The sequence below is a fragment of the Aplysia californica genome, unplaced genomic scaffold, assembly GCF_000002075.1.
Source record: "Aplysia californica isolate F4 #8 unplaced genomic scaffold, AplCal3.0 scaffold00192, whole genome shotgun sequence".
Taxonomy (NCBI): Eukaryota; Metazoa; Mollusca; class Gastropoda; order Aplysiida; family Aplysiidae; genus Aplysia; species Aplysia californica.
The window spans coordinates 913,940-941,890 of record NW_004797462.1 but is presented as its reverse complement, the minus strand read 5'-3'; the positions used below and the strand labels follow the sequence as shown (position 1 = coordinate 941,890).

The 27,951-nt window shown below is 39.5% G+C and overlaps 1 protein-coding gene across 1 annotated transcript in view; it reads left to right on the top strand.

The window, feature by feature from the left end:
- Nucleotides 1-1,879: 1,879 nt before the first annotated feature.
- The window catches only part of LOC101850336 (cell division cycle and apoptosis regulator protein 1), a gene marked incomplete at its 5' end in the record, with an annotated part of 30,437 nt that continues 4,365 nt past the window's right edge, over nucleotides 1,880-27,951 (top strand). Inside the window, 22 exon segments of the mRNA XM_013082755.2 lie at nucleotides 1,880-1,936; nucleotides 2,808-2,908; nucleotides 4,965-5,051; nucleotides 6,567-6,715; nucleotides 7,401-7,506; nucleotides 7,803-8,061; nucleotides 8,897-9,227; nucleotides 9,652-9,877; nucleotides 10,379-10,659; nucleotides 11,266-11,470; nucleotides 12,194-12,280; nucleotides 13,709-13,855; nucleotides 14,356-14,436; nucleotides 15,442-15,633; nucleotides 16,211-16,441; nucleotides 17,442-17,477; nucleotides 19,016-19,096; nucleotides 20,051-20,081; nucleotides 20,518-20,678; nucleotides 21,295-21,442; nucleotides 23,217-23,441; nucleotides 25,698-25,854. Of these exon segments, the coding sequence (XP_012938209.1) occupies nucleotides 1,888-1,936; nucleotides 2,808-2,908; nucleotides 4,965-5,051; nucleotides 6,567-6,715; nucleotides 7,401-7,506; nucleotides 7,803-8,061; nucleotides 8,897-9,227; nucleotides 9,652-9,877; nucleotides 10,379-10,659; nucleotides 11,266-11,470; nucleotides 12,194-12,280; nucleotides 13,709-13,855; nucleotides 14,356-14,436; nucleotides 15,442-15,633; nucleotides 16,211-16,441; nucleotides 17,442-17,477; nucleotides 19,016-19,096; nucleotides 20,051-20,081; nucleotides 20,518-20,678; nucleotides 21,295-21,442; nucleotides 23,217-23,441; nucleotides 25,698-25,854 (3,371 nt within the window).

Below are 27,951 nucleotides of genomic sequence, written 5' to 3'. Positions count from 1 at the left end.
TTGAGAGAGATTAAAAGCTGGGGGAAAATCATGAATTCCTAAGGTTGTCGAGGCATAGGCAAAAGTTCAAAAGTAGTCCGAATCCACTGGTCTGGTATTCTTCAATCTTACTGATTCTTCATTGAGAGAGAATTAAAAACTGGGGAAAATCATGAATTCCTAAGGTTAAGACATAGATTCTAGATCAGGCAAAAGTAGGCTAGTCCCAATCCGCTGGTCCGGAATTTTTCAATCTTACCAAAAATTTAAATCAGTTTTACTTTATTATAACCTTATTTAAATAATTAACTGTAACATAGCTAAAAAATAATAAAAAGGAAGTGACTGTTTCTCAGAACGTTCAGGAAAATAAAGTCGAACTCTATTTCTCCGAATGGTTTCCGAATCTCGAGATTTTTTGGTTATAAAGCGAGATTTAGGCGTCATCCTTCATACTGCCATTCTGCGAGGACTGGGAAGAAGCATTTTTTGCATCGAATTCAATTCCTAGAGCTAGAGATTTTTAAATGTCTGAATATTCAGATACTTCAGTTGTGGTTTGGGCAACGTTCCCGGACTATACTTCGTTTGAAAATACCTTCAAAAGGTACTGCGAGAAAACAAGACTGCTTGACCTTAGCAGTAACCTATTTTGCATTTAGTCACCAAGCAAAAACTAAAATCCTTCAAGTAAAAAAAGAATCCCTCCATGCCGCTCCCCCCCGTTCACTCCTTACACACACACCGACACACACACATACACCTCACACACCACACCCGGGCCTCTCCATTCGTTTATTATCAACAAATCTCGAGGCAGAAACCGTTTGGAGAAATAGATTGCAAGTTAATTTTCCCGGACTTTCAGAGAAATAGAGCCAGCCTAATAATAATGGGAAACATCAAAATGACGTTGCGAAATGACAATCTGGCATTTCCGCTAGTCATCTACCGAAAGTCGTGCAGTCTCCCTGCCAATGTAAACAAACTCGTAGGGACCGCAGAAGGTAAGGATTACCTCTTGGTGCTTCTTTAGACAATTACGGGACTGGGATGAGTTCCGCAGAGGGCTGGCACTTACCTGACAACAATGTCCACTGAGCAAACTATACTTGGGTTAGGGTTCTTTCCTTTGACCTTTCCAAAATACTGAATTAACTGAACCTAACTTTTTTGTAAACCCAGCTCAAAGTATCCCCTCTTTTTTGTGTCTTGTTTGTCAGCCAGCCCTCAGTCTCTGTGAAACTCCTTTCGGGGGATTGGCCTTTCTATCCCCCTTTACATCAGCCCTCCACCCTGCCCCTCTTCCTCCCCTGCTTTGTGCCCCTTCATCTCCTCCCCCCCCCCTCCCCTACTGCGTTCCCTCTTTGAGCCTTTCCTAGTGCCTGTGGTTCTCCTGAGTAAACTGCATTTGCAAACCTTGCAGTCTCGAATTACTCCATTTGCTCCTCACAGTATCCATTTTTTGCAAACCTTGCAGTCTCGAATTACTCCCTTTGCAGTTCAGCGTCTTATTGAGTCCAGTCTCACGTAAGTGCTTAATTTATTGTGATGCTTACAAAACTTTAAACCATCCGGACTGAAACGGTCAGTCATTTGCACTGCGTTGCTGAACTTTGTTTGAACTTGCTTTTGTACGTAGGCCTACTCTTGGTCTTCTTCTTCTTCTTCAGTTTTTGTAGTGTACAGCATCAGAATCAATCTGGGCAGAAGAAGGGTGCTGCACAATCACAGACAACTGAACTGAACAGTTCTACAAGTTGTAAAGAAAATAATACGTAGGCCTAGCTGATTGAAGTAGATAAATAACTGCATTTTTATCAAAGTGAAAATTCAAATTTATAGCTTTGTTTTATCAGTGGATGTAACTTTAAAAATGTGTTTTTTCTTGTTTTCTCAGATTCCGAAATGAGTAACCAGTATGGAACGAACAAAAACCCACCTTGGGCTCGTCAAGGTAGGATTCATTTTTGTCACAACGCTGTTGAACCAGGTTCTCTTCAATTTTTGAGCATATATGTGGAGTTACTGATCTTTTTAAAAGTTGTTAATTCCCTTGCTTTTGTTGAAAATAGAGATACGTCAAGAAAGCACTGAGGTCGCGATATCTACTTGTACTAATTTTGGGAAGGGGGGGGGGGGTGTGTGGGAATCATGTTCTCTAATTTAGTAATCTCCAAAGTTTGAGCGAAAGGAAACCAGTCTGGAAATCTATGTTTGTCTCATCATCTGTGTTAATGATCATAAGTATACCTTGTGGATTTATAATATTTTCATCTGTCTTTAAAAAATTCTAAGTTGAAGTAAAACAACATTTTGTAACATAATTTAGCAGTTTGTCTTTGGAACTCTGTAATAAAAGAAAACAGATTTTTTGCTCATCATTTTATTTTATACTTTTATTTTTATTTAGTGAAATCCAGGTTATAACTTCTTTTTTAGGTTTAGAATTTGGTGTAAGTTAAATGTGCAAATGTTTCTAACTGTATTTTATAATGGCACCCATTTTATTTGTACTTTAGAAATGATGAGAGTTGTTAGTGTATTCTAGTGTAAACCAATTTCTTTGCAATGAAGCTTAGTATGAAAAGCAAATTATTTCTCGACATTATTTACAATATTTTTTCTTGTTTTTTTTGGTCTCCAAGAATTTACAAGTCAAATTGAGCCATGCTAGTTTGTTGTGAGATGTGTTTTCTTCATTTCTAGTTCAATAAGTAGTAGCACAGTACCTCTGTATCGTCTGATTTATCGGTGCTTATCATTTTCAGCTCAGAGTTTTGTTACTGTGTCACTTATTTAATCAATCCTTGTTATTTCCTTTTCAGAATTTAGTAACCAAAATGCTGGCATTATCCCTTCCAACGTCAGCTATCCGTATAACCATGCTCAGACACAATTTGCGCAGCAGCAGTTGGCTGCTACTGGGGTGAGTTTTGTCTGTCTCTTTCCTTGGTGTCCCACAACTTATGGCTTATAGCCATTGTCATTTCCCGACTTTTCGTTTCCATTATTTTAACATGTCCCCTAAACTTTCAGAAACGCAGTATTTTTCACAAACAGGACTCCCCTTTTCAGGCCAACTGAAGAGGTTCCTTGACCCTTTGGTTTTCTATCTTAAAGGGTATTTAAACCCTTGTTTTAGAAACTTAAAGGGTAAAGGCTGATTATCTCATAATTTTGTAGTAAGATTTTTTGCTTATATACTCACACGCACATTCACACAGACACACACTGAGTGACCATTACTGTGAATGCTAACGATTTTTATTTAACTTAAGAAATAAATGAGTAATATTGACTAGAATTACAGTTGTGTCCATTTGGAGGGGGGAAGGGTGGTGGTGGTTGAGCAGTTGGGCCTATCAAAATAAAATAAAGTTGACAAGCCAAAAGGGGTCAATTTTGACTGTAATACACCAAGAAAAACAAACGTTCCACTCTATGAAATCTAAAAGTCAGGTTCTCTGCAGGGAAAAAAAATTGGGACTTTGTGAAAAAATTGGGGATCAACTAAAAATCACCTAGGTCACTGCCAAGCTGACTTAAAAAATTTCCAGGGGTGTCCATACATATATGGTTGCTTATAAGGACACGCAGGCTGACCCGAAAAATGCTGTTTTGGGAAAATCAAAGTTACTTTTTGGACTCTTATTCAGGCTCTTTAAAAGACAAGAAGAGTTTTCTCTATTACCAAACAAATATACACACCAATGAAACCAAACTTCTCCTATAGGTAGGGCAATAGCCACTTCTGGTACAGGTCAAGATTTGTGGAAACCCCGAAATCTGGGTTAGCCCGCTTGTCCTTAAAAGCGACTTTATGTATGTTCCCTCTGCGCGCGCGCTTGTGTGTGAGTGCGTGTTCGTACGCGTGCCTGTGTGTTTTATCATTATTTTTTTTTAATCCTGAAGTATCGCGTCAAGCTCTCCTAGTCCAAGTGTTTTGCACGCCCTCCGATTGAAACAATTTTACTGACGGGTCTTGATGAAGGGCCCGACTAACCAGAACTCGGACAAAGCATGGTTTGGCGAAAGTACATCTGTCGGAATGCCAAATCAATACTACTTCCATAATAGTTGAAAAAAACACGTGTGAGCAAAGATCCAACACAACTTTTGGTGAGTCGGCTACTAAATCCAGCATAGACATTTAGGAAAATAGTGCTCCAAGTTTCTGCTGACAAAAAGTTTAACGAGTGCTTCCCACGACAGAAAAGAAGGCAGAGTAAGATTTTAGGAAAATCCAGCGCAACAGACGGAATAAAAAGACAGGAAAAAAAATCGGGGTACAGGCGATCAAAATTGGGAAAATCGGGATGCTTGAGGTTTAGGGCAGGGATGAGTGGCAGGTTTGGAAAATAAACTGATTCATTATTCTTCTGAGCCATCCCAGGGTTCACATTCCAGTCTTTTCAGACTTTCGATGGTGGACAATTCATGTTTACTAGTGTGTTAAAGAAGGACGGGAGTAATCTCGTGGCAGGGGTAAACTCAAGGCATGACACCGGCAAATGTGAGTGACTAGTATGTGGGTGGAGCTTCTCTGCTGAGGCCAGCCGGTGTTGCCGGAAACTGCGCGCAGCTGATAAGTAGGTTGACTTCTTTTGACCCAGAAGGTGACTGTCGTGCCATGTATGTGTGTAGGCGTGTTGTCAAATTTTAATCATTGACTCGGCTTCCGGCTAGAGAAGGGGGAAAATGATGCTTGCCACACGCACACCACCTATGTTTTAAAGCGTATGCAAACCCCCGAAATGGAATTATAAAGAGTAACACTCAGGCACCACCAAAACTTTAATGGGGTAATCTGCAGGTTTAATGCGTAATATTCGCACATAATTGTGCGTAATTGTGCGTAATGGGGATCCCTGACAAAGTATCTCCTTGATATTTCCACTTCACTTTCAACATGACATGTTTTGATTCATTAAGTTTCCTGGTACTCAACTTGGTCAAGTCAAGATTATTTTTTTTCCTACCAGGCGAACCTTCAAGGAAACCCAGCTGGAAATATGCTATCTCAGCCTGGGCTGGCACTCCCTTCTTCATTAGCTGGCAATGCCTCACAGGTAATTGTGGTTCAATAAATAACTAATGCATGCATCTCTTTTATGAGGTGTAGACTTTGGCTGAAAATGTTTCTGTTAAATTTACATTGTTTTCAATCTCAAGAATAAAAAAAAATGTAAACTTATACTTTTACAAAGTTGCAATATTTTATTGCGGGATGGTCTGCTGTCGTTGTTCTCATTTGGTTCTCTCTTTTTCCTATCTTGTCTGTAATCTCTGTTTTTTGTATTATCTTTTCTTTTTCTTTTTTATTGGCGCTTTCCTCCATACCATATGGCTCTTTTTTATGGAACTAAAGGATGGGACTAATTAATATGGGGGGGGGATCATATCATTGTTAAAAGTGCAATGTGGAGAACCCATTTTCTCCAAGTCTTTTTGTCTTTCACTTGCTCAAACTAGAAGTTTTTATAAAAGACTGCATTTATGTAGGGTATATTTCTGTTCTAGGAGAAAGATTCTGTGTGTTGAACCTTTAGTTATTGCGCTGGCAGATGCAGTAAAGGGGGCTCTCGTGGCCTAGAGGTTAAGGTATTTGGCTCTCATTCAAAGGTCCCGGGTTCGAAGCCGGATAGTGATTGAAAAATTTTCTTCTCTAAAATTTTCTGCTTTCACCTTCTTTCCTTCTCTCTTGCAATATTCTGTCATCTGCTTTCGTCTTCACTTTCTACCCCTACCCCCTCACCTCCTTTGCCCCTTCCACTGGGCTCCTGACTCTTTCTGCAGCCTTTCTGCTGCTACTCCTTGGCTCCTTACTACTGTCTTTCAGTCACAACCCTGATCTTCTGGTAGGAAAGATCTACACCTACCCTTCTTGGACAAGGGGGAAAAATCTCGGAGGTCTCGTGTGCAAGTTGTGCACCTTAAAGATCCCTTGGTGGTCCAAAAGAGTAGGCTTTGGCCGCCACCCGCGGAAAATTCAAAATTTCCTACCTATTGAAAATGTTGGGTGTGACCCGCGCGCTCATACGACCTTATGCAGTTGCGAGCGCCATAAAACACTTACCAAAAAAAATATTACAAAATTCAGTAACCTTTCTGAAACATTTTCACCTCCTTACGAACCACTCATGAAGGTACAAGCATTCCATTTGATTTTTTATTGTTTTTTTGCTCAGGACTCAAGAAGCAGACTGGTTTTGCATTGACATGTTCAATATTTACAAAATGAAAACTGATTTGACTTTGTTCACGTCCCTGCATAGACATATATTGTCAGTGCAGTGTGCTATCTGCCCATGAACAAAATTTGAAAACTCTGGGCTAAGGTATTTGACCTAAGCACAATCTAAAAAATCAGGTCTCATATTTTGATTTATTAATTCATGACTAACTTAAATATAAATTGTAAAAATCAAGAGGCTAAAGCATGTATTAGACGAATAAGACATTTTTTTCACATATTTTCGAAAGCTTCTGAATGCTCCATAGACGGGTAGAGAAATGCACTGACAATATATAATAGGTTGATAGGATCTGTGTATTTGCTAACTTGAAAGGCTTGCTAATTCCAGGTTGGCACTGTGAGCTACCCAATCAAAGCTCAGAGCAGTGCTGCTGCAGTCACAAACCAGAAGCCCAGGCAGCGAATATTTACTGGCGGCGTCACCAAGATGCATGAGAATTTTGGATTTGTAGATGAAGAGGTCTTTTTCCAAGTGAGGTGTGTGGTGTTCCTCTAGACTGGATTTAGAATTTATACAATGGATATGAATAACTCTATAACCAATTATTAAGGACATTTTGCTCAAATGACATTGGCGTCATGACTTTGGCGAGATCTTCTGGTTTATGAAAATGTTTTTAGATTCATTATCTGGCTTTTAGGAAGAAAATTATGATCATTTGAATGTGATGCTTTGAGTACTGATTTCTTAAACTCCTCTGAGTTTAAAAGAACCTCTCTAGGCCGTGTTCATAATTTGAGCACATAATAGTAGTTGAGTGGGAATAGTTTTCTATACTGCAAAAGAGATATACCTTTTTCTTTATACGTGTCACCATGTATTGGAATCAGGCGCTCGTTGAATTTTGGGGCCATTGGTATCTTAAAATTTGTTCATTTGTTGTGCTTTTGGTGAAAAAAATATCCAAATGAATAGAAGTTGAGATATTTGCGATTGAAGGGGGTGGGGTCACCTTGTTTCAGGGGCAAAACTGGCGAGAAAATGGCCGCCAATGTTTGGTACTTCCGTAACTTGAGAGTCCTTGGAAACTGAAAATTAACATAGATGCTGTTCCAAAATTAAGCCTGTTTATGTTCATATCTATATTATACACATTAAGCAGCCAATCACGCCTAATTTGTTTACAAAATCCTGTTGCTTTTTTTTGTCTAATGTGAACAGCTGTGTGAAAGGAAGTATCCCTAAAGTTGGAGACCGGGTTCTTGTTGAAGCTTCCTACAACGCCAGCATGCCTTTCAAGTGGAATGCTACAAGAGTGATATCATTGGTAAGAGCATCACTGTACTAAGACCAATGATGTAGCAATGCTGTTGTGTGTTTGATAGCATAATTTCACACATCAGCATTTGTGTTTGATTTGATTTGAAAAAGATGCATGTTTTGTTCATGTTGGTGAGGTTAATAGAAGTAAAAACCAACTTCAGGTTCCTTTTGTTCATCAGGAGGCTTTAGCAAACTTGAGTATGATTTAGTAAATGTTCTAAATTTGGAAAAAATGAAGTCTGTGTTTAAACTTGAATATGGAGATTAAATACACATTTTTGTGCTTGTCATCACGTTCAGTCAGAGGCGATGGGAAACTCACAGATTATGGCACTGCAACAACAACAACAGCAGCAGCAACAACAGCAGCAACAACAGCAACAGCAGCAACAACAGCAGCAGTTAAAAGCAATTCAACAGCAAGCAATCGGGCTGATGGGGGCCTCTGGTCTGATGGGAGGTCTCGGAGCGGGGGCCTTGTCTGGCGGCCAGGGCCTGTTGAGCAATCCTCCAGGGCCACCGCCTCTCATGGGCGGACTCAACAAGTTCCAGGGTGGAAGTAAGAGTGCATGGTTTGACTTTTACTTCGGCTTTGTCTGTCCTCTCTTTACTCTTAGTTTAGTTTTAGTAAGAGTTTTACGTCACTTGCAACACAATAAGGTTATATAAGTGCCGAAGAATAGATGTTACAAAAGAGTAATGTACTCAAAAAAGAAGGAGGAGAGATAAAGACGATAGATGTTTGATAGTAAAGAAGGAGAAAACTACACCAGAGCACCCGCCAACCATCCATTCGCTTTATTCTCGTGTGATTCCAGTTAGTATTTGAAAGACTGGCAAGTACTGAATCTTTTAGTATAGTGAGGGTAAAAGTCGGTATGGTTACTGAGAGATGGTGCTTTAGTTTATTTAAATATTTGTTAGTCTCGTCTTTTTAATCTTGCGTAACACATTTCGTACAATGCTCATGGAACCCCAAACGAAGGGAAACTTCTAAAAAAAACAAAAAATCGTGACATATCTAAGGATTATACATGCTTCTCTTTTTAAAAAAATATTTTAAAATTTAAATGTAAACTTACGATGAATTTGCAAACTTTGGCATGGTTGTTACTTTTTTAACTTGCAGTGGACTTTTGTTCTGCCTGTTTCAGTTCAGTTCAGTTGTCTTTTTCAGTTGTCTCCAATTACTGTTTCTGCTATTTTATTACAGTTTTAATTTAGGGAAAAATAAGGTTTGTACCTTCATTTGCTTCATTATGTTTTGTTGAATACTCCTTGCTGCTCAGTCTATGAAAACTATTGCTTAGTTTGTACAACTGTTACAGGGGGAGGGTGGGGTGGGGACATTTCTTTGGCTTTATGAGATATTAACTGACTTTTAACTCCTCCAGACATGTTCAATTCTGGGACTCGCTCTGGCATCAACACTGGACCTGGTCTGTTGGGTGACCCGGGCCCGAGAGCCTTGCTAGCAGCTGCGGCCAAGGAGAGAGGAATTGGTGTGAGTGGAGGAGGAGGGTTGGGTGTCAACGACAGTCAGAAGGATCGGGACAGGCGAGACCGGGACAGACGTGACCGACGCGATGTGAGACGCAAGAGGTCAAGATCACCAGCCAAGAGGTCGCGGTCGCCTCCGCCCCGAGCTCGCTCCCCTCCCAAGAGACGAGTTGTCAGGCCTCCGCCCAGATATGTTGTTCAAGTGCCCAAAATCCAGTTGGATGTGTGAGTAAAGTGTACAGTATGGTGGTGTTGTGAATGTAAGACTCAAAATGTGTGTTAAAAGGTTTCATAAGTGTTGGCGCTGATTTCAATGGTAACATTCTCATCTGTTTAACTCTTTTTTTTTGGGTTTATGTAGGCTAAGTCCCAGATTTCCACATTTGAATGTTCCATCTGGTATAGGGATGTTCGCTGAGATCCAAATTTTAAAATGAGGCCAAGAAAGCGTATAATATATTGCTGATTGTGTCCAGACTGGATGTATATCTGGATATAAAACCAGATTATATAATTATTTTGGCTATCTTTAATTTCTCGTGAAATTTCATATGTTGTGGGGGGTCAATCTAATTCTTGTGCTTTACATTTGAATAGTCATTCGTCACAAAACTAGTTCATTTTTGTGCTTTTGTTTCTCCTTCCACAGACAAGATGCAAATGTGATATCCTTGAAAAGCAAGTACTCAAACCTCTATGTCCCAAGTGACTTCTTCCATGCCTCATATTCCTGGGTTGAGAATTTTCCACTGACTCGGCCCTTCTCTCTGGGGCAGGCCTGTAACTATCACATCATGCACAAGGACGTCCAGCAGATCAAAGAAGATGCTGCTGTCCTCGAGCCACATGATGCTGACCACTTGTTTAGTGCCAAGGTAAACTCTTCCTTTTGTTGTCCACGTAGGGCTCGTTTGGAAGGATGAATTAACATTGTTTTCAGTACTATTTTCATTAAAGTTCTGCTCTTGTGTCTATTCTGTGTATTTTTTTGCAATTTATGCTACTCTTCGAATAGCTTACTGACCAAATGTCTCGAAAAAGTAAATGTTCAGCAGCAGAATTGTTCATCGGGTTTCTTGATAATAATTTAACATTTTTTTGTGCATGAAACCTATAGAGTTACTAAAATTATTCTGTAGCTAATTATTTGCTGTTTATTTAGAAGTGGGAGTTGCGTGCAGAGGTCACATTTCATAGAATAACTTTACACTGTTTATAGGGGTGTTAAAAGTAGACCAGATCGTAACATGCCATGCTTTCATGGTATAGTCAGTAATTGCTCTGGAAGCTGCAAAGAAATTTGTGGCAGTTATGAACTGATGGAAACTTGTTGATGTCAGGTTTTAGTGTGCAGCTGCTGTGTGTGTTTTCCTCAGGTCATGCTCTTAGCTAGTCCACCCGAGGAAGAGCTGTACAGGAAGTCCTGCTGCCTGGCTGAGGATCTGCCTGATGCCATGGACAACTTTCAACACCCAACACGCCTCATTCAGTTCCTGGTGGGCACTAGGGGCAAGAACGAACCAATGGCCATTGGAGGGCCGTGGTCTCCGTCTCTGGACGGTCCTAATCCGCACGCCAATCCGTTGGTGTTGATCAAAACAGCCGTGCGGACCACCAAGGCTCTTACAGGGATTGATCTCAGTTCCTGCACGCAATGGTAGGAAGTTTTGCAATGAAATCCTTGTTGTTGTTTTTTTTAAAGGAGAAAGTGTAGTATGGCTTTATGTTTTTTGTAAACTATGGTGTTACAATTTCCAAATAATGTAAGTTTGTTAAATAACTATCAACTGTTTTGTCTGCAATTTTGTTTGTTTGAATTCATGAGTCTACAAAAAATTTGATGTTGAAGGCAAGGGTTTAAACAAAGATTCTTTTTTTCTGTCTCAATGTTGGCCATTGGCAACATTTTGTTGTAATTGTTCATCTCAGCAGATAAATTAGAGTGTGAAAATGTTAACTACTAGCGTGCACATGTATATTTGATTTTAAAGGTTGTGAAAGATTGAAATGGAGTAAACAAAAATTGCATTTATGGAAAATGAAAAAGTCAGTGTGCAGTTTTGGAAGCTAGTGCTGCTGTCTTTTTCCTTTGTTAACTTCCTCAAGTTTCTCCACAGAAAGGCAGAACTGATAACCAGGAAAAGAACCATTGCGTATGGACTTATTGTTCTTCGGGCAAGGCTTTGTCTTTTCACCTTTTACTCATATTTCTGAGGGTTATTTTCCTTCGCCCGGTGGCCATTACTTCTCTATCTGTTGGCAGGTACCGCTTTGCAGAGATCCGGTACTTCCGCCCTGAGAGTAAGCACAAGGACCGGGTCCAGCCGGCCCGTGTGGAAACTGTGGTACTTTTCTTACCAGACGTTTGGACGTGCAACCCAACTCGTCTGGAGTGGGATTCCCTCCAGGCAGCCTATCAGAAGCAGTTGCAGATGAAGCTGAACCCTGAGGCCACTGCCCAGCAACAGGCACTGTTTTCATACATGTCCCTCCAAACTCTGTAAACTTACCCTGTCCTTTGTAAATTCCCAGTCCCCTCCCCCTTCCATGTTCATTTTAATTTGAATATATTTTGTTTTATGTAAGGTGTTTGTTCTTGATCTGAGTGGCCCGGCACGGCCAGTTCTTCAACAGGCAGAAAACGTTTGAGGTTCTGAAAGCCTAATGGCTCCCTCGTCGTTATCAGAACTCGTTCACACAGGATGACTCAGGTCTACAGTTGTCCCATTTTTTCCCAGTGTTATGGAGACTTTCATGACATTTGCTTGTTGTCGGTTTATTTGCTGGTGCTAGGATGGAACTTTGGAAAGAAGTGCTAGCGAAGGGGAGGAGGAACTGCAGACGAATTGATAAATATTTTACTTGTCCTTTTTCAGTATCTCTAGACTGGATGCTTTGAACAGCTTGCAGACCATGTTCACATTATATATCTGTACTGTTGCATTTGGACTGAGAAATGCCACTTGTTTGTGTTCGAGATAGCTCTTTGTCTAAAAGCTTATGTATTGTCAAAATGAAAATGTTTTTTGTGTGTACTTTGTCTGTGTGCAGCTTGTCATATGTGAAGGAGAAAGCCAGAAGTCTTGTTTTGTTTTTTTGAGATTGTTGTCACTGTGCCATATTTACAATGAATTTTAATTGTGTTTTCTTATTTGTCAATTACCTTAATCTAGAAACCTTTTTCTAAACAGGAAGAAGACGAGGAAAATGAGGATGAGAAAACAGAGGGAAAGCCAGAACCGTCTCACTATTCTTCTCTTGATCCAAAAACGATGAAGGTGAGAAAGACTATGTTGCGAGTCTTAAGATTACTCAATGTCCAATTTAGCTTTGTTTCTTTTGCGTCTTTAAAACACCTTATGTGTTTTGTTTCACCATTTGTTTTTCTCTCATTCATGATCCTCTGATTTCGATGTTTCAACACCCCCCCGGGGGCAGTGCCACTGACTAGTGTCTTTAGGCCATTCCCAAAGGGGGGACATTTCTCGTTCAAGCATAGTAGAATTGTAAATGGGCTGACTCATGTCATGCTCATAACTGTGCCTGATCTACAACAGGGAACTGCTGCTTTTTCTTTCCTGATCCTTACTATTGTCATTTTCCTCTACTTCTTTTGTATGTTTGTCACTCTCTTGTGACCTGCTATTTCTGGGGTGCCTTGATAGTCGAAGCAGACCTTGTGCTGTTGAAGCTAGATAGGTGAGCAGTCTAAGTCTGATTCCCTGTAAGGACTTCTCTGTTGACACCCACCCTTTGACGCTCATATGACCTTATGCAGTTGCAAGCGCCTTTAAACCCTCTACTATTTTTAAAAAAAAAGAAAAAGATGTTTCAACAATAGAAATCCATTACACTGGTCTACAAAATTTAACTTTTTTTTTCTGTGGCATTGAGTTGAGACCTGATTTATAGCAAAATTAAAACTAAGAAGGCTGTCATGCAAATTGGAAAGGTGCCTTTGCATTTCAATCTTATGATTATCTGAGTCTGTTCTGGTGAAAAGTGTTTGTTCATGTGCTGACTTGTTGCAAGCTACAGCTCAACTATGACATGATCATAGTATGTGCCACGATACGGTGGAACCAGGCGCTCATCTAGTTTTGGGCACATGGAGTCTTTGGTATCGTCTTAAAGCCTGTTCATTTTCCTTGTTTTTGAATTTTAAAAAAGTACCTATCTATCTTGGATAGAAGTCAAGATATTCGGGACTGAAGGAGGTGGAGGTCACCTGGTGTCTGAGGTAAAAAAAGTGAGAAAATGGCCACCAAAGTTTTTTAGTGACTTTCAAAGCTTTAGTGTCCTTTGAAACTTCAAATTTAACTTAATTGTGCCTTTGATCAATGTTTTCAGTAAAATCCACATACTGGTAGTTTGCCTGTAAACTAGATAATGTTAGTTTGCTGAATGTGTTCTTGTATTTGGCTCCTTTTCCCAATATTCACGTAACTGTAATAAAGTTGAAAGAGTGATGAGACTTCAATTAATGCTGCTTTTTACCATGGTCTATAAAAAAATTAATTTACTGTTGTGCTGGTAAGCAATAACGCTTGTCTGTGTCGTAGTGCTTTGTCGCTCAAGCTGGTGGTCGGTGAATGCATTTTAGTTGTTGGCTGTTGCCTTTCTGTTTTTCATGTTGGCCCGTCAAAAGCTTTGAGGCAACAACTTCTTTTCGATAATTTCTTGTTTGTGACCTTGTTCTCTATCAGGTCGGCGACCTACGTCATGAACTGGAGTTGCGCAGCATCAGCCCGAAAGGCCTGAAGTCACAACTGGTAGCTCGCCTGACCAAGGCGTTGAAGGCAGAGGAGGAGAAAGAGCAGGAGAACAGGGAGTCAGAGGCAGAGAAAGCTGCTGTAAGTTAATAGTTTGTACAACATGTTTCATCCATTAATTGTAGAGACTTGATAAGCAAATCTGATCATTTTCTAGGAGAGACAAATGGGTACATTTTAATTCTGCGAATGTCATGAGGCAGTGAAACTGTTATGGCTATAGACATTATCATGCTGCAGCAAGGAGACTATTTTGCCCATTGTTGTGCTACTTTGTATTTGCTACCTGAGCAATAACGTGTACAATCTAGCTGATTGCTGTTGCATGTCTTGTAACAGTTTTTGGCTACTGTGCAGAAGGCTAAGATTCTCTCCTTATATAAGATTTTCTAGTCTGGTTAAACCAATGTTTAGAGTAGGAAGGGATGGGCTGAAGTGTCAATATAGGAAGGACTTGAATTTGAAATTTTTTCGAATAAAGTAGCCCCTTGTTCTGAGCTGTGTTATTTAAGCATTCAGTCAACGTTTTTGTTTGTTTTGAGAGTGGAAAAAAGTTATGCTTCATTTTTTGCTTTCTTCAGGAGGAGGAGGCTGCTAAGGAAGAGGAAGAAATGGACAAATCAGAGGGAGAAGAGGAAAAGAGTGAGAGCAAGAGGATAGAGGTAAATCAGTGTGTGTGTATAATGTGATATTCTGATATGCTTTATTTGCTGAGTAGTTGAATGTTGTGCTGTTGACAGAATGTTCATGTGGATAGTAATGACCCCCAGCCCCCCTCCCCAACTAGAACTTGCTCATGGTTTAACCAAGAAATTTGGTGCTTGAAGGTATGCAGTATTTGCACGTCAGTTTTAGATAAATAGGCATGAGAACTAACATATTTTTTTTTCTATTGTGTGTACTGCGTCATATTTATTCTGTTTAATTGTGATGTCCTCTTGCTTTTTTGATAGGTTTATGAAGTTTTAGTAAGTAAAATATGGATCGAGACATCCTTGGTGTCTCAGTCTATGTAACATACGAAAACTCAAGTCCCTGAAAAGCTGGTAACTTTTTTTTACGATCCCTTTTTGTCTTTCTGCCTGATTGTCTGTGTTGCTTTTCCACAGCACTAATTGGTCATAACCTCTTTAATCAAAAGGGAGATCTTTTAGGAAAGAAATTTTTTGTGAACAAAAACAAAAGTTAAAAAAAAAAATTTATGTGGATGCTTTCAACATCAGAAACACTATTTTTATTTTGCGAATGGTTATTTGGCACTTAGATTTTGCTACTTGTACTAAAATGTTAAAGGTTTCTCTACGTACATCGTGTTGTTTGGATGTTTGATGGGTGCTCTGGTATGGTCTTTGCTTTCTATTTTTTTCTTCTTTGTACTATCATCCAAATCTGTTCCTAGTAAATCTGCTCACGAGGAAGCTACTTAGTGATGAAATAAGTGGTTGTATGATGAAGCAGAATAAACATGACACGGTTGAGCTAAAAATAAGAAAAAGGAAACATGTGTTTGTGGTGCATTGCTTGCTTTTTATTCTGGTCTTTTCCCTGTACGTCTGTTCAGTGATATTATGATCCGAATCTGTTCCGAGTGAAATGTTTGTCTATCTTGCAATTCAACAAAAAATTACAACTTGATATGATACATTCTGTAATTTTTGTTGGAACAGGAAGAAGAGCAGCAGAGGAAAGAGAAACGTGAGCGTGCTGTGCTGGAGCGTCGGTACAAACTTCCTGAGTGTCCTTCCATTATTGTTCACCCCTCGGCCACAGCGAAGGGGGGAAAGTTTGACTGTGCACTCATGTCTCTCAGTGTGCTGCTTGACTACAGACCTGAGGACAATAAGGAACATTCATTTGAAGTAAGTTCTTGGGTCCTGATTTGTACTGCATGAGACCCCAAAGGAAGACTGTTTGTGGGTGATTGACGGGTGCTCTTGTATAGTTTGCTATTTCTTTACTATCAAACATCTATGTTTTTTTTGGTGTGTTTTTTACTTATATTACCTTATTTTTTGCAAGTGCCGTAAAACTCTTACTAAAACTAAACTATGGAGCTGTTTATAATACCATAGTCTGTTTTCATGATTAAGTTGAAAAAAGTAGAAAAATTGTTTAAAAAACTAACCTTTGGTCAATGGAAAGATGGCAATACTACATACTAGCTTAAGTGAGAACTTCAGTCTTCCATGGCAGATATTGTCTTTGGGAACTTTTTTTGTTTGATTCTGTTGTATAAACCTGCCTGTCAAAATGATATATCTGGGCTGGTGCTGTCTCTTATAATACATTACCTGTCTTTTCAGATTGTCCTTTATCCTATGTGACTATGTTTTGATTTATTACATGCCGTAAAACCTCTACTAAAACCTCTTTTGACACATTTTACTGAGAAACACTATAGAATTTTTGTTCTTTTCTTGCTTACTCCATTTTCAGGTGTCCCTGTTTGCTGAACTGTTCAATGAAATGTTAATGAGGGACTTTGGATTTCAAATCTACAAATGTGTCGCTAGTGCTCCTCCAAAGAAGGAAGAGGAAAAAAAGAAGGATGAACGGAAAGATAAGGAAAAAGAAAAGGATGATAAGAGGGAGAGAGAGGATCGCAAAGATAAAGATGAGAAGAAAGACAGGGAAAAGAAGGAAAAAGAAGACAAAAAGAGGACGGACGTGAGTACAAGATGGTTTACTTCCCAAAATGTATTTTCTTTTGGGGGAGGGGGGGGGGGGCTGTGGTTGTGGACATCAGTTACTTTCACAAAATGATGCTCTTTTCTGCTGTAGATGTAACTTGCTTCAGTTTCTCTTTAGTTGTAGCAAATGAGCAGACAGGAACTGATTTGACCATACTATTTTACTGCAGATTTGTGGTTACTGTCAAAGTTTTAGGTTCCCTATCCCCTAGTTCCTAATTTTCAGTCTGCTGCAAATGGCATTCTGGCTTTTTGCAGAGATAAAATTTACATGAATGGTGTGGGGTATGCTCTTTCATGGCAGTCGTGTTGTGTGTCCCCGGTGAAAAATAGTATAGGTTTAACACTCTTGTCAACACTATTAGGCTATTTGAGAGGCGGGACCACCGTGTTTAAAGCTCATCTCTGAAATGACTGAGCCAAATGGAGCTTTTGCGTAAAGTGCTTTTCCCAAGGACATAACATCAGACCGAGCTGAGGATTGAACCCCTGAACCCGCAATCTCACGATTACAAGTCTTGTTCCCTAACCACTAGGCTACTCACGAGACGCGTGTTCCTGGTGGGACTGAAAGAAAAGTAATGTGCAAGGATGTGGCCTTCTAGGAATAGATTTACAGTGAAGGAGTGTGAATTCTCTTTGGATGAGTACATGGTTATAGCATGGTGTTTTCTCATTTTACTCTCTCATATTCAATGAAATGCTGATGATTGCCAAAGACAAATCTATTGCTGGAAGACTGACAAACATTGAAGTGTAAAATGGCATTTGTAGGAGTCTTGCATTCAGTTATCGAGATGTGCCAGTTCTCTAGATGCTGATGTGAGAGATTCTATGAAGGTGGAGAGAACAAATTGTTTGACTGAATTGATATTTCAATGAAATTAATATTACAAATGTTAAGGAGTACTGTTGATGTGTAAAGAAAAAGTATAAAATAAAAAAACTAATCGTAATTTTTTTATTCTTCTGTCCAGGAACCAAGCCCTAAAAGAAAGAAATCCCTAGATAAGGTATTCACATGTGTTTGTAAATTGATTTTTGTGTTCTGTGAAAATTGTACTTTTGTTGCGCTGCTAGGGTAAATAGAACAGAAGTGTTATGTGAGGCTCTGTAGTTTTAGTTTAGTTTTAGTAAGGTTTTACGGCGCTCGCAATTGCATAAGGTCATATGAGTGCCAAGGGGTTGATGTCAACAGAGAAGTTCAAATAGGGAATCAGGCTTACTCTGCTCACCTCTCAAGCCTCAACAGCACAAAATCTGCTTCGACTATCAAGGCACCCCGGAAATAGCAGTTTACAAGAGAGTAATAAACATACTAAAGAAGTAGATGAAAAATGACGAATGTAAGGATGAGGACAGAAAAAGCAGCAGTTCCCCTATTTTGTTCCGGCACAGATTGAGCATGACATGGATAAATCAGCCTATTTACAATTCTACTGTGCATAAGAACATGTTAATATCCCCCCTTTGGGAATGGCCTAAAGACCCCTTCAGTGAGTAGCTCCACCCTTGTGGGGGTGGGTTGCTCTGTGGTTTATTGTGGCCTGGGTTTTTTACAATTGGTCAGAGAAGTTTGTATTGCTGTCATTAATTAAAGTTGGTGGTCAGAGTATGCCATTGGTATGTCTTATTTCTTTTTGCCTGCTCTGAATGACTGTCATCCGGTTGACATTTTTTTTTTCTCAAAGCTGAACTTGAATCCATAACATTTTCGAAAGGTTACTCGTAGATAATTGTTTGACTTTTTTTGCTGTATATTTTCTTTACGCTTTAACCTTTAGAGAACACCATTACTTGAACACAGTTACTTTTACCTATATGTGTCATGCTCTGTACTGCAAGAACACCCTCAGTCTTGGATACCAAAGATATTTTTTAAAGGTTATGGGGTTCTCCCCCCCCCCCCTCTTTTGGGGGTATAGTTACCCTGAAATAAATAAGGGGTTCAGAGGTTCTATTGTCATCAAATATTATTAGTAGACCCTATTTTGTGGGTGGCTGGCGGGTGCTCTGGTGTGGTTTGCTTTTTTTTCATATCAAACATTGATCGTCCTTACCTCCCCTTCTTCTTTTTTATGTTTGTTACTCTCTTGTAACACGTCTTCTAGCGCTCGTATGACCTTATGCAGTTGTGAGCGCCGTAAAACCTCTACTAAAACTAAAAGACCCTGTTAAAACGGCCAAATTATTTAAACGGCCAAATAAACCTTAGTAGAATTAGTTTTCATTTGTGGACACACTATTAACAACCCCCCCCCCCAAAAAAAAACACAAAACAACAACTGCCGCCCAGCACATGAGCCATGCAAAATAAGATCTACTTGTTCTTAGGCGGGCAGTTTTGATTCTTGTGAAAATTAACTCTTACTTTGATGGGATTATTGTTAACGCACACTCTTTGTTGTAGTTTTATAATAACTGTTACTGTGTCACATCTGTGTGATTGTACAGTTGAAGTCATTGGATGATGTGTGGATTCTACAGTTTAGTCTTCAGAAAGAGGGCTATTCAGTTTTTAAGTAAAAATTCATCCAATGTTGCCTTTCAGGATGAAAAAGAGGAGAAAAAAGAAAAAGACGAGGCTATGGATGAGGACAGCACCAATGGGGACAAAGATGAAGAGACAGATGTAAGTCATTGCACTTAGTTGAATTGGGTTTTTAAACCTTTTATTTTGTTTTTGTTTTTTATTTTGGCAGAGGTTGGGAAAGAATAGTAAAAAAAAAAATCAAATGAATATACAGTGGGTGTCGCATTCAACGAGAAGTCGGCTCCAACGAGGCAATCCTTAACCCCCGATTTTTTCCTCTGTATCTTTTTATAAATGTATGTCAACTCCAATGAGGTTGCAAACAGAACGAAGTTGCTCTCAACGAGGTCGCAATAACCAAATAAAAGTTATAAGCAGCCCCAAAAGTGAGGAATTTTTCTCCTTTCTCTCCATCTCCCGCGAAACACAAGGCCCATCCTCGATTCCTAACGCATTGTAGATCTAATGTACCTCCTAATATGGACGCCAAAGCCAAGAGGATGGGAGTGGGTGGGTGGGAACGCGATGGGGGCTGTGTGAAACTGGATAAACTGTGGATGGGTAGGTCTACATCGAGTCCTTCATTTTTTTCAATTTTCTTCTCTTGCCCTGATAAGAAAATCCAAGCTCCCGCCTTCACTTTATGTAGATCTAGGCCTAGATGTGAGAGGGTATGTTTCCACTCTAGAAGTGTTCCGGAAAATGATTTTTAAAAAATACAGAAATGACTGTCAGAACACAGCTCAAACACTCGCACCCTGATGCTGTTTTGAGATTTTCATCATCAGGGGGAACAACTGTTTGAATTAATGGGATTGGTACACCGTGTAATTGTAACTTGTCTCCTTTTTTTTCTTTAGCCTTAGTCACGTTCAACGAGAGGTCGGATCTAACGAGGACAACAAGCTGGTCCCAGCAACCTCGTTGAATGCGACACCCACTGTACTAAATTTCTGTTTGTTTAATTTTCAATGGTTAATCAGTGAAGGTGAATTTTCTGCGTGCTATTTTTAGAATGTCTTTTAATAATTGCCCATTTTTATGATTTTTCAGGACAGAGATGATGAAGACAAGAAAGATCGAGGTATGCAAATTTGATGTGTTGTATGTAGTGTCAGGTATTTCAATACTCACATGGACTGTGTATTGATGCAAAAGGGGATGATGAAAAGGGTAGATTAAAGGTCTATGCCTTTTAATTCTCACACACTGCTTTGGGTGAAATGTAAAGGAAGTAAATACATTTGACTTCATTCAAGAAGTCACAGAAAGTCTTTCTATTTCGGCTGCCCAGTGTAAGACTGTCATATGTCACTTTTCAAACTGGCGTATGGCAGAGTCTTACACTTTGCAGTCGATTTGTTTTTCTTTTATTTCTCATATTTAATTTTAGCCTCTGTTATGTTTTGTGTTAAAAAAAACCCATTTTATTTTATATATCTTTGTGTGTTCCTGAATTCAAATTACCCTCTTATTTGTATATTTCAACAAATGTCTCTTTATGGTAATTCACTTTTCAGATGACAAGAAAAAAAAGAAAGAGGAGGATCGTACGAAGACCACCAACCCGTCCCTGCTGCTGGCTTTCTCATACTTTGACCAGAACCACTGTGGCTACCTCACAGACAAAGACACTGAAGAGATTATCCACACCTTAGGTCTGAAGCTGTCAAGGGCACAGGTAAAGCTTACTTGCTTGTGAAAGTTTTTTTCCACTGTTAATCCAGTGTATGTTATGTTCTCAAAACAGTGAGCACTTTTCAGTCATTGAAAAGTGCATTCTAGTGACTGCTAGTATGTGAATGAAAAGTTGAAAAATGATTGATTGATGGGAACGGAAAAATAAAACTGTTGTACTTTGGTATTAGTTACTGATTTTTAAGTGCAATTTTTCCTCTTTTTTTTTTAGATGCAAGTCTGCTGGTTGATAAAATCTGAAAGACTAGCTGCTTTTTATATGTGTCGATCTGGTGTTGTTGTCTGTCTAGCTCAGTGCTATGGAAACCAGGATAATTACTGCCTTAGTGGGGGCTCTGTAGTTTAAAGGAAATTTAATTTATTTTGGGGGAACATGGCTTCAAATAGAAAATACTTGATTCTACCTTTTTCTAAACTTTGTAGTCAGAAATGAAGGAAGTGTTTCTTTCCCCTTGCGACTGCTGCCTGCAAGGTCTAGCTGTTTGGGGTAAGTGAATGTTTGCCCTCAATTTAGGGACAAATAGAGTTTTGCTGGGTTTAATAAATATTGCTTTCGTGTAATAGCAGTTTATGTTTACTGTCGCAACTACTGTTTGCAGGTGAAGAAAATCCTGCTGAAAGTGTTGGCGCGAGATGTGTTCAAGTACCGCAAGCTGACAGATCAGAATGTGGATGAGAATGGAGTGCCCATGGAAACAGAACAGGAAGAGGCAGTTTCCAAACCAGACCCAGAGCAACTGGCCAGAGGTAGTCTTCTCTCACATTTCACTTTCTTCCCTCTATGCTCTCTCTAGACCTGCATGTTTGCCGACAATCGTCTGAAATCCGACAATCGTGACCCGACCCGTGAGCCGGCCGATGCTATGGCAAGGCCAACCCGTATTATAGTCAATGTGCGTAGTGCGAGGCCTGGCCAACTGCCAGCGCCCCCTTTTTCTACTGTCGGCTTTGTCGGCACTTTCGTTTTCGTACCGACGTCGGCGTTTCCGACACAATTGTCGGAACCCGAGTAGAACTGCGAATACGGAAAAGGACGACGACCTAAATTATCTACTTTCAGTTTCGTGCTCGAGCGGCCATTTTGAATTTCGTTTGACTAATTCAATTGTTCAGATCATGTGGATTCATTCAAGTCCGACTCACTTGTTCTAATAGATCTAGATCTAGATTTATAGATCATTATAGACCTCAATGGAGGATTCATATTCCAATTCTATTGTGTCAAACCCTATTATAGGTTGTGCTGTAATATTAATGTTGGTAAAAAGCATTTAATCAGGTGCGTGAATTATTTATTTTTTTAGAATCTAAATCTAGATCTATATGGAGGATTCATATTCCAATTCTAGTGTGTTATTGTATCAAACCCTATTAGAGCAACGTAGATGTAGGCCATATTATGCTCCTGACCTTGTTTGTTTTGGAGTGTGTTTTTTTTTTTTTTTTTAGGTTAAATATTTTTTCATTTTGGACTTGTGCTGGCCTTTTTACATGAGGCCCGTTGCACTTTCTTTTTTGAGATAGGCTTAGGGGTAGGGTTAGGTACTCAGAAGTCCTTCCTTATGACACCCACCAAAGCTCTTAGGGGGGGGGAGGGGGGGTTGCGCAAAATTTTCAGACAATCTGGTTGAGGCTCACATGCAGGTCTATCTCTCTCTTTCTCTCTCTCTCTCTGCCACAACCTTAGCCTAATTAATTTCAGGCTTGCCAACTGTCCTGAATATCCTGGGAGTCTTGGATTCAACGATCGGGAACTTTAGAGCCTTGGCACATGCCTGACACTAAAACCAGTCCCACTTCATGTAATTTTTTCATTGTTTTATGTAATCCAGTGTTATAATGCTGGGTGTTCCTGATTGGGTTTTGAAAAAGTTGGCAAGCCCGTAATTTTCTCAGGACTGTAAATCCAGTCTTGGGATGTATTCTGTACTTTTTGTTCGTCATTTGTTAGTATGATACTCTTCTTATGAAAAATTAGTAGTACTAGGGCAATTAAGTGTTGTCTATGCTCTCCTTTCTTTTATCTTCATGCTTATCTGAATATGTTTTTTTTGTGAAATGAAGACTAGCTGTAATTTTATTCTAACAGCATTTTGGCATTTTTATTTGTATATTAAAGCTTGAGATTCAGTTTGGGAGGAGCATGTTTGTGTGATGTTGTCGTTCTCATCCCTTTGCTTTGAAGTTTGTTAGCGTTTGGTTTATGATGTGTTCAACGTGTAAGTGAAGGAGAAGCAGTGGTTGTAGAGTAGATTGATATTTTCAGTTGAGTTTCGCTCTGTAACTATTAAGTGCAGTTCCCGTTGTCTAGGATGGTCACCCATTGTTGAGGAGGACAGTGTTGTATTAGACAGGTGGACGTCTTATTTAGTATCGTATGAAAATGTAAAAGATATGCAAGGGCAGAAATGGTAAATTGTTGTTTGTACAGGTAATTGTTGTTTGTACAGGTAATTGTGTTATACAGGCGACTGGTAGAACAGGATTGACACTACCGATTTCTTTGTTTTTGTGTTTTCAGGTAACAAAGAAAGTTTGCGTAAACTCTTGCAACTTTCTGGAGTAAAGACGGAAACGGCTTCCTCATACAGCGCAGTCTATGAGTCCATCAAAGAGGAGAATCCCAATTTTGTCTACTACAAGGGCTCATTTTTGGATATAGAATCTCTGATGCAAAGACTTGAAAGGAGCGAGAAATCAAGAACTGCTTTAGAGAAAAATCTGACTGATCTGACCGAGGAGCTCAGTAAGTTGTTTGCTTTCTGTTAATGTTGGTGTTTGAACTTGTTGACAGTGTTGATGTTGTAGGAACATGCTCCTGAAAAGCTTTGCTTTACTGAAGATAGCAGCATCTGTCAATCTACTCTCTTTTTTTAAAAATTACCATTTCACAGAAAATGAGTTATTTTTCCCTTTGGATTTTACCATTTCTGTGAAATTACATGTGCACACAGAGATGCCAACCAGTACGATTTTGCGTATTTTAGTACGATTTTTTGCCGAAAATACGCGAATACAACTTTTCATGAAAAAATACGCACCCTGGAATGCGAAAAATACGAGATTCAGCTTGGGCGAGTAAACCTAATTATCTCAAGTCCCATCTTTTAAAATAGTATCAGTATCGCAGAACTGGAATATTTGAAAACCTAGTCCGATAAGGTCAGTAAGTTCATTTTGCCGGTTGCCATCGTGATATTATATTCGTTCAGCTTTTCCCGGTCCGTACTGTACGTTTCACTTTCACGTGTATAGGCAGCTATGGCGGCAGGCGGAAGCGTATTGGACACCGAGGCTCGATCGGGAAAATCAAGATCTACTTTTGCTTTCGCTACCACCAAGAAGTTTGCCAGCAGTTGTCTGATAACGCAATATTTGTGGCATGTAGGTTGTGCAGTATAAACGCAATGTCGCCGTGCAAATAAAATGTAATAAACACTCGGACTCATCGCTTTGGCTGTCGCTTGTGGAAAGAAAAAGAAAAAAAAGAAAATACAAGCGTCGTCTGATTTTTAGATTGTCTGGCTCGCCATCGTGACCGGTCACTGAACCTGCGCGCATTCGCGTCATAAAAAAATGCGGCATCGTGTGAGTAAAGACCGTCTTTGGTGGGAGTAACGGACGCTGCGAAGTATATGACTACAGAATAGGGGAGGAGATTATCGATTTTTTTGGGTTTAAGATACTATCGGGGGGGGGGGGGGGGGGTTTAAGGCAACACTAGAGGACAAAAACTTGGAAGCGCATTTCAGAATTTTGATTAGAGCTTTCTGCTAAGCGCGCGTTGGTGCAGGCCGTGTGCGGAATCGGGACCCGTCATACTTTGCAAGTCTGTGTTATTGAAATAAAGTGTTCGCGTTTCATTTGATGGGTGGAAGTAATTATACCTACTTGGATGGGTGATAGTAAATTATATCTACATTACATCTACTTGGATGGGTGATAGTAAATTATACCTACGGTGTATGTTGTAGCTTTCTGTTCAAGACTGGCAGATTTTCAGTGTCACTGCATCTTGCCCTCCCACAGTTGTTACAACTCTCACAGTGCACGGGTCTACTTGAGCCTTTCAAGTTATTGCTGTTCTCTGAGTTTGAGCAATAATTTGAGTCTGTCAGTTCATAAATGAATCATGACACCCAGACTGGTTCTTGATAGTCGAAATTCTTGTTCTAGGCCCTTCCGAACTCTCAAAGCAGGATTCATTTTTTATATAATAATGAGAGGAAAATATATAATAGATTGAAATACTTAAGTCAAACAAGACACCTGTACGACGTTGAACAGTGACATGTTGTTGACTGCGTACATATATATTGTACGCGTGTGTGCTCCCTTTTTCGAGCTGGTGAGCTAGTAATTTTTACTATTACTAGTTGGTCGGTCGTGGGGAATACACATTTTCCCCTGAAAATACACATTTTCATATTTCCTAATACTCATTTCAGTTTTCTGTGGTTGGCATCTCTGTGCACATGATGTAGAGCCTTGTTTACTGAAACTTTTTTTCTGTTATAGTCTGAGCCGTGGCCACATTGACGCTGTTACCATTGTTATGTGATGATAATTAACTTTTTTAGGATGTAACTGAGCAGTAATTTTGTTTTTATCTGCCATTTTATGGTGCAATTCAGGCTTGTAATTTTTTACCTGAATTTCTAGTTCTAATGGAGACCAATGGTGGGAGAAAAGTAAGTAGCATTCATTTCTCATGCTATTTATAACACCCCAAGTTTGTTTAAGAATTCTGTCTTCTTCTCTGGATTGCCATTGTGTTGAGCAGTCTCTTTGCTGCCTCTATCCGCTCTTATGCAATTATCTGTCGCGTTCGATGCTTTCATGGTCTTGTACAATTGTGAAGATGAATCCAGTTGAACATCGGTTGGCTTTCAAACTTTGTCTCTCATTCTAGTTATCAGACTGAAGTTGTAAAATGCTTTGTAATTTCGATTTTATGCATATTATGTGTCAAATCTATAACTATATTTTGTTGTTCTTTCAGAGGGAACTAAAGACAATCTCCAAGAGCTGACAAGTCAGTCCTCCAAGCTACAGCAGGACTTGCGTTCTGTTCGTTCGGACCTTGACCACGAGAGAAAGTTGAGTCACTCTGCAGAAGCTCTCAACAAAGATTGGCACAGGGCTGCAGAGCTTACAAAGTGAGTTGGGGGTTGCAAACTTGTGGGAAAAAAGAAGAAAAGTTTTGCTGAGGAATAGATTTGGATTGTTTTTTTGCTTTGTTTCATTCGTTAGATGATCCAAAAAGTTGAACTCTTGCTGCAGTCTGGCTGATCAGTTGTTTTGCTGGTTCCTTAGTAGTCAACTACTTCCTTCTTTTCCATTCTTGTAGCCTCTGTGGGTAATTGGTGGGTGCACTTATGTGGTCCACTCTTTTCAGGGCTGTCTTTATATGAAATGTAGCTATCATGTCAACTCAGTAGACAACAAATTTATATATTCTGTATTAATTGTTGACCCTTTCTGGCAACTTTCTTGGACTGCTACTTTTATGAATAACAGGTTGACTACGGATGAGTTGATGTCGTTGGGGTAGTGAAAAATACATCAACTCATCTGAAGTTCAACTTAACCTGTGGGAATTATGAAGAAGAAGAGGTGTTGGGACCGGAGAAAAAGATAAACTTAAAGATCATCTCAAGCCATGGCTTTCTAAGTCCAGGCCACAGAGCCTGCATGACTGGCTCCGGCATTGGAGGCCTACCGTGTTCCCGGAGGGTCAATGCGAAAAGCGGCGATAGACTAGTGCGTTGGTGCGGGTGATGGAGCATTATCGCACTGTACTCACTAAACTGGCCTACAACGAACCTTACTTAAATGCAATGCATTTTTGTTGTTGCAGCTTTTTTTGTGAAAGTTTATCGGCTCTTATAACAAGAGAAGATCTCACCAGTGACAGAGTATCAATACGTCAACATGAAAATGAATTACGTTTGCATTTTATCACCCAAAAAAAAGACCGTGGCACACTAGTGGGATAACTTTTGTTCTTCACTTGCAACATCGTTCTCATTCTACATGCTTCAACAAGTATGAAAGTAAATTAAGTTGACACACACACACAAACACATTATATATATATATATATATATATATATATATATATATATATATATATATATAGAGAGAGAGAGAGAGAGAGAGAGAGAGAGAGAGAGAGAGAGAGAGAGAGAATAATATATATACTAGCTGGGCCCCCGTTTAAGAAACGGATAGAGACAGAAGCGTGTTGCTTGTTCCCTGTAGCAAGAAAAAGAATTTGACAAAGGAGTCCAGAAAAAGCGATGGTGGGCATCCAACGAAAGGATCACAGTCGAATTTAGCAACAAGATAAAAAAAAGAAAACATGAGGTAAGATCTATACGGGTCGCAGACTTAAAATAGTGCTCAGTATTGCGCGACAATGCGCGATAGTATCGAACGGAAGTACGACTTGAAATATACAAACCTGGCGGATTTTCTAAAATTACTGAGACAGAAGCGTCGGCCTACAAAAACGATCGGCGAAATAAAGAAATTTAGCTTTTTGCAGCAAAACTGTCTCAAAACTGAAAAAACCAAGGGCGTCATGATGTGGAGAATATTTTTAATAATCTTTTTGCGAAAACCTCATGTCGATCGATGCAGCCATTAAAAAGCCTTTGGAATAGCAAAATTCGGCCACCACAAATAGATAATAGATATTATACTAAGCATGTATTAAACACAATCCCTTACCTCTGAAAAAAAAGTTACTTTGCTATTTTTTTCTTTGCCTGTCCTTCATTTGCTCCGCAAATCTTTTCGTGAAGATATCTGCCAGCCACATCAGCTTACGATAACAATCAAGATAGGAATATTGCTGGACAGTCCCACAAAATCTCCACTAATCAGTTTCTGCAGTTTTTCAGTTGTTTCCATTAAAAAAAACCCTACTCAACAAGTAGTAGTAGTAGTGTAGGCCAACAATGTCTCTCTGGAAGGTTACACACGAAGTGCAAAATTTCATCTAGGCTAACTGACTCTAACATGTGACAACATCTCTAGTGAAGCCAGGATGCCTGATGTGCTTCAGTTTGTGAAGCTTCAAATGAAACCTCTTTCACGTGGTCATGGGTATGGTAAACAAAAGTAAAGTACATGGAAAATGCAAAAACAGGGCCATCTCGAGTTCTGTTGAGCAAGACAAATGTATTATAATAATCTTTATAGACCTGCATGTGAGCCTCAGCCAGATTGTCTGAAAATGTTGCGCCCCC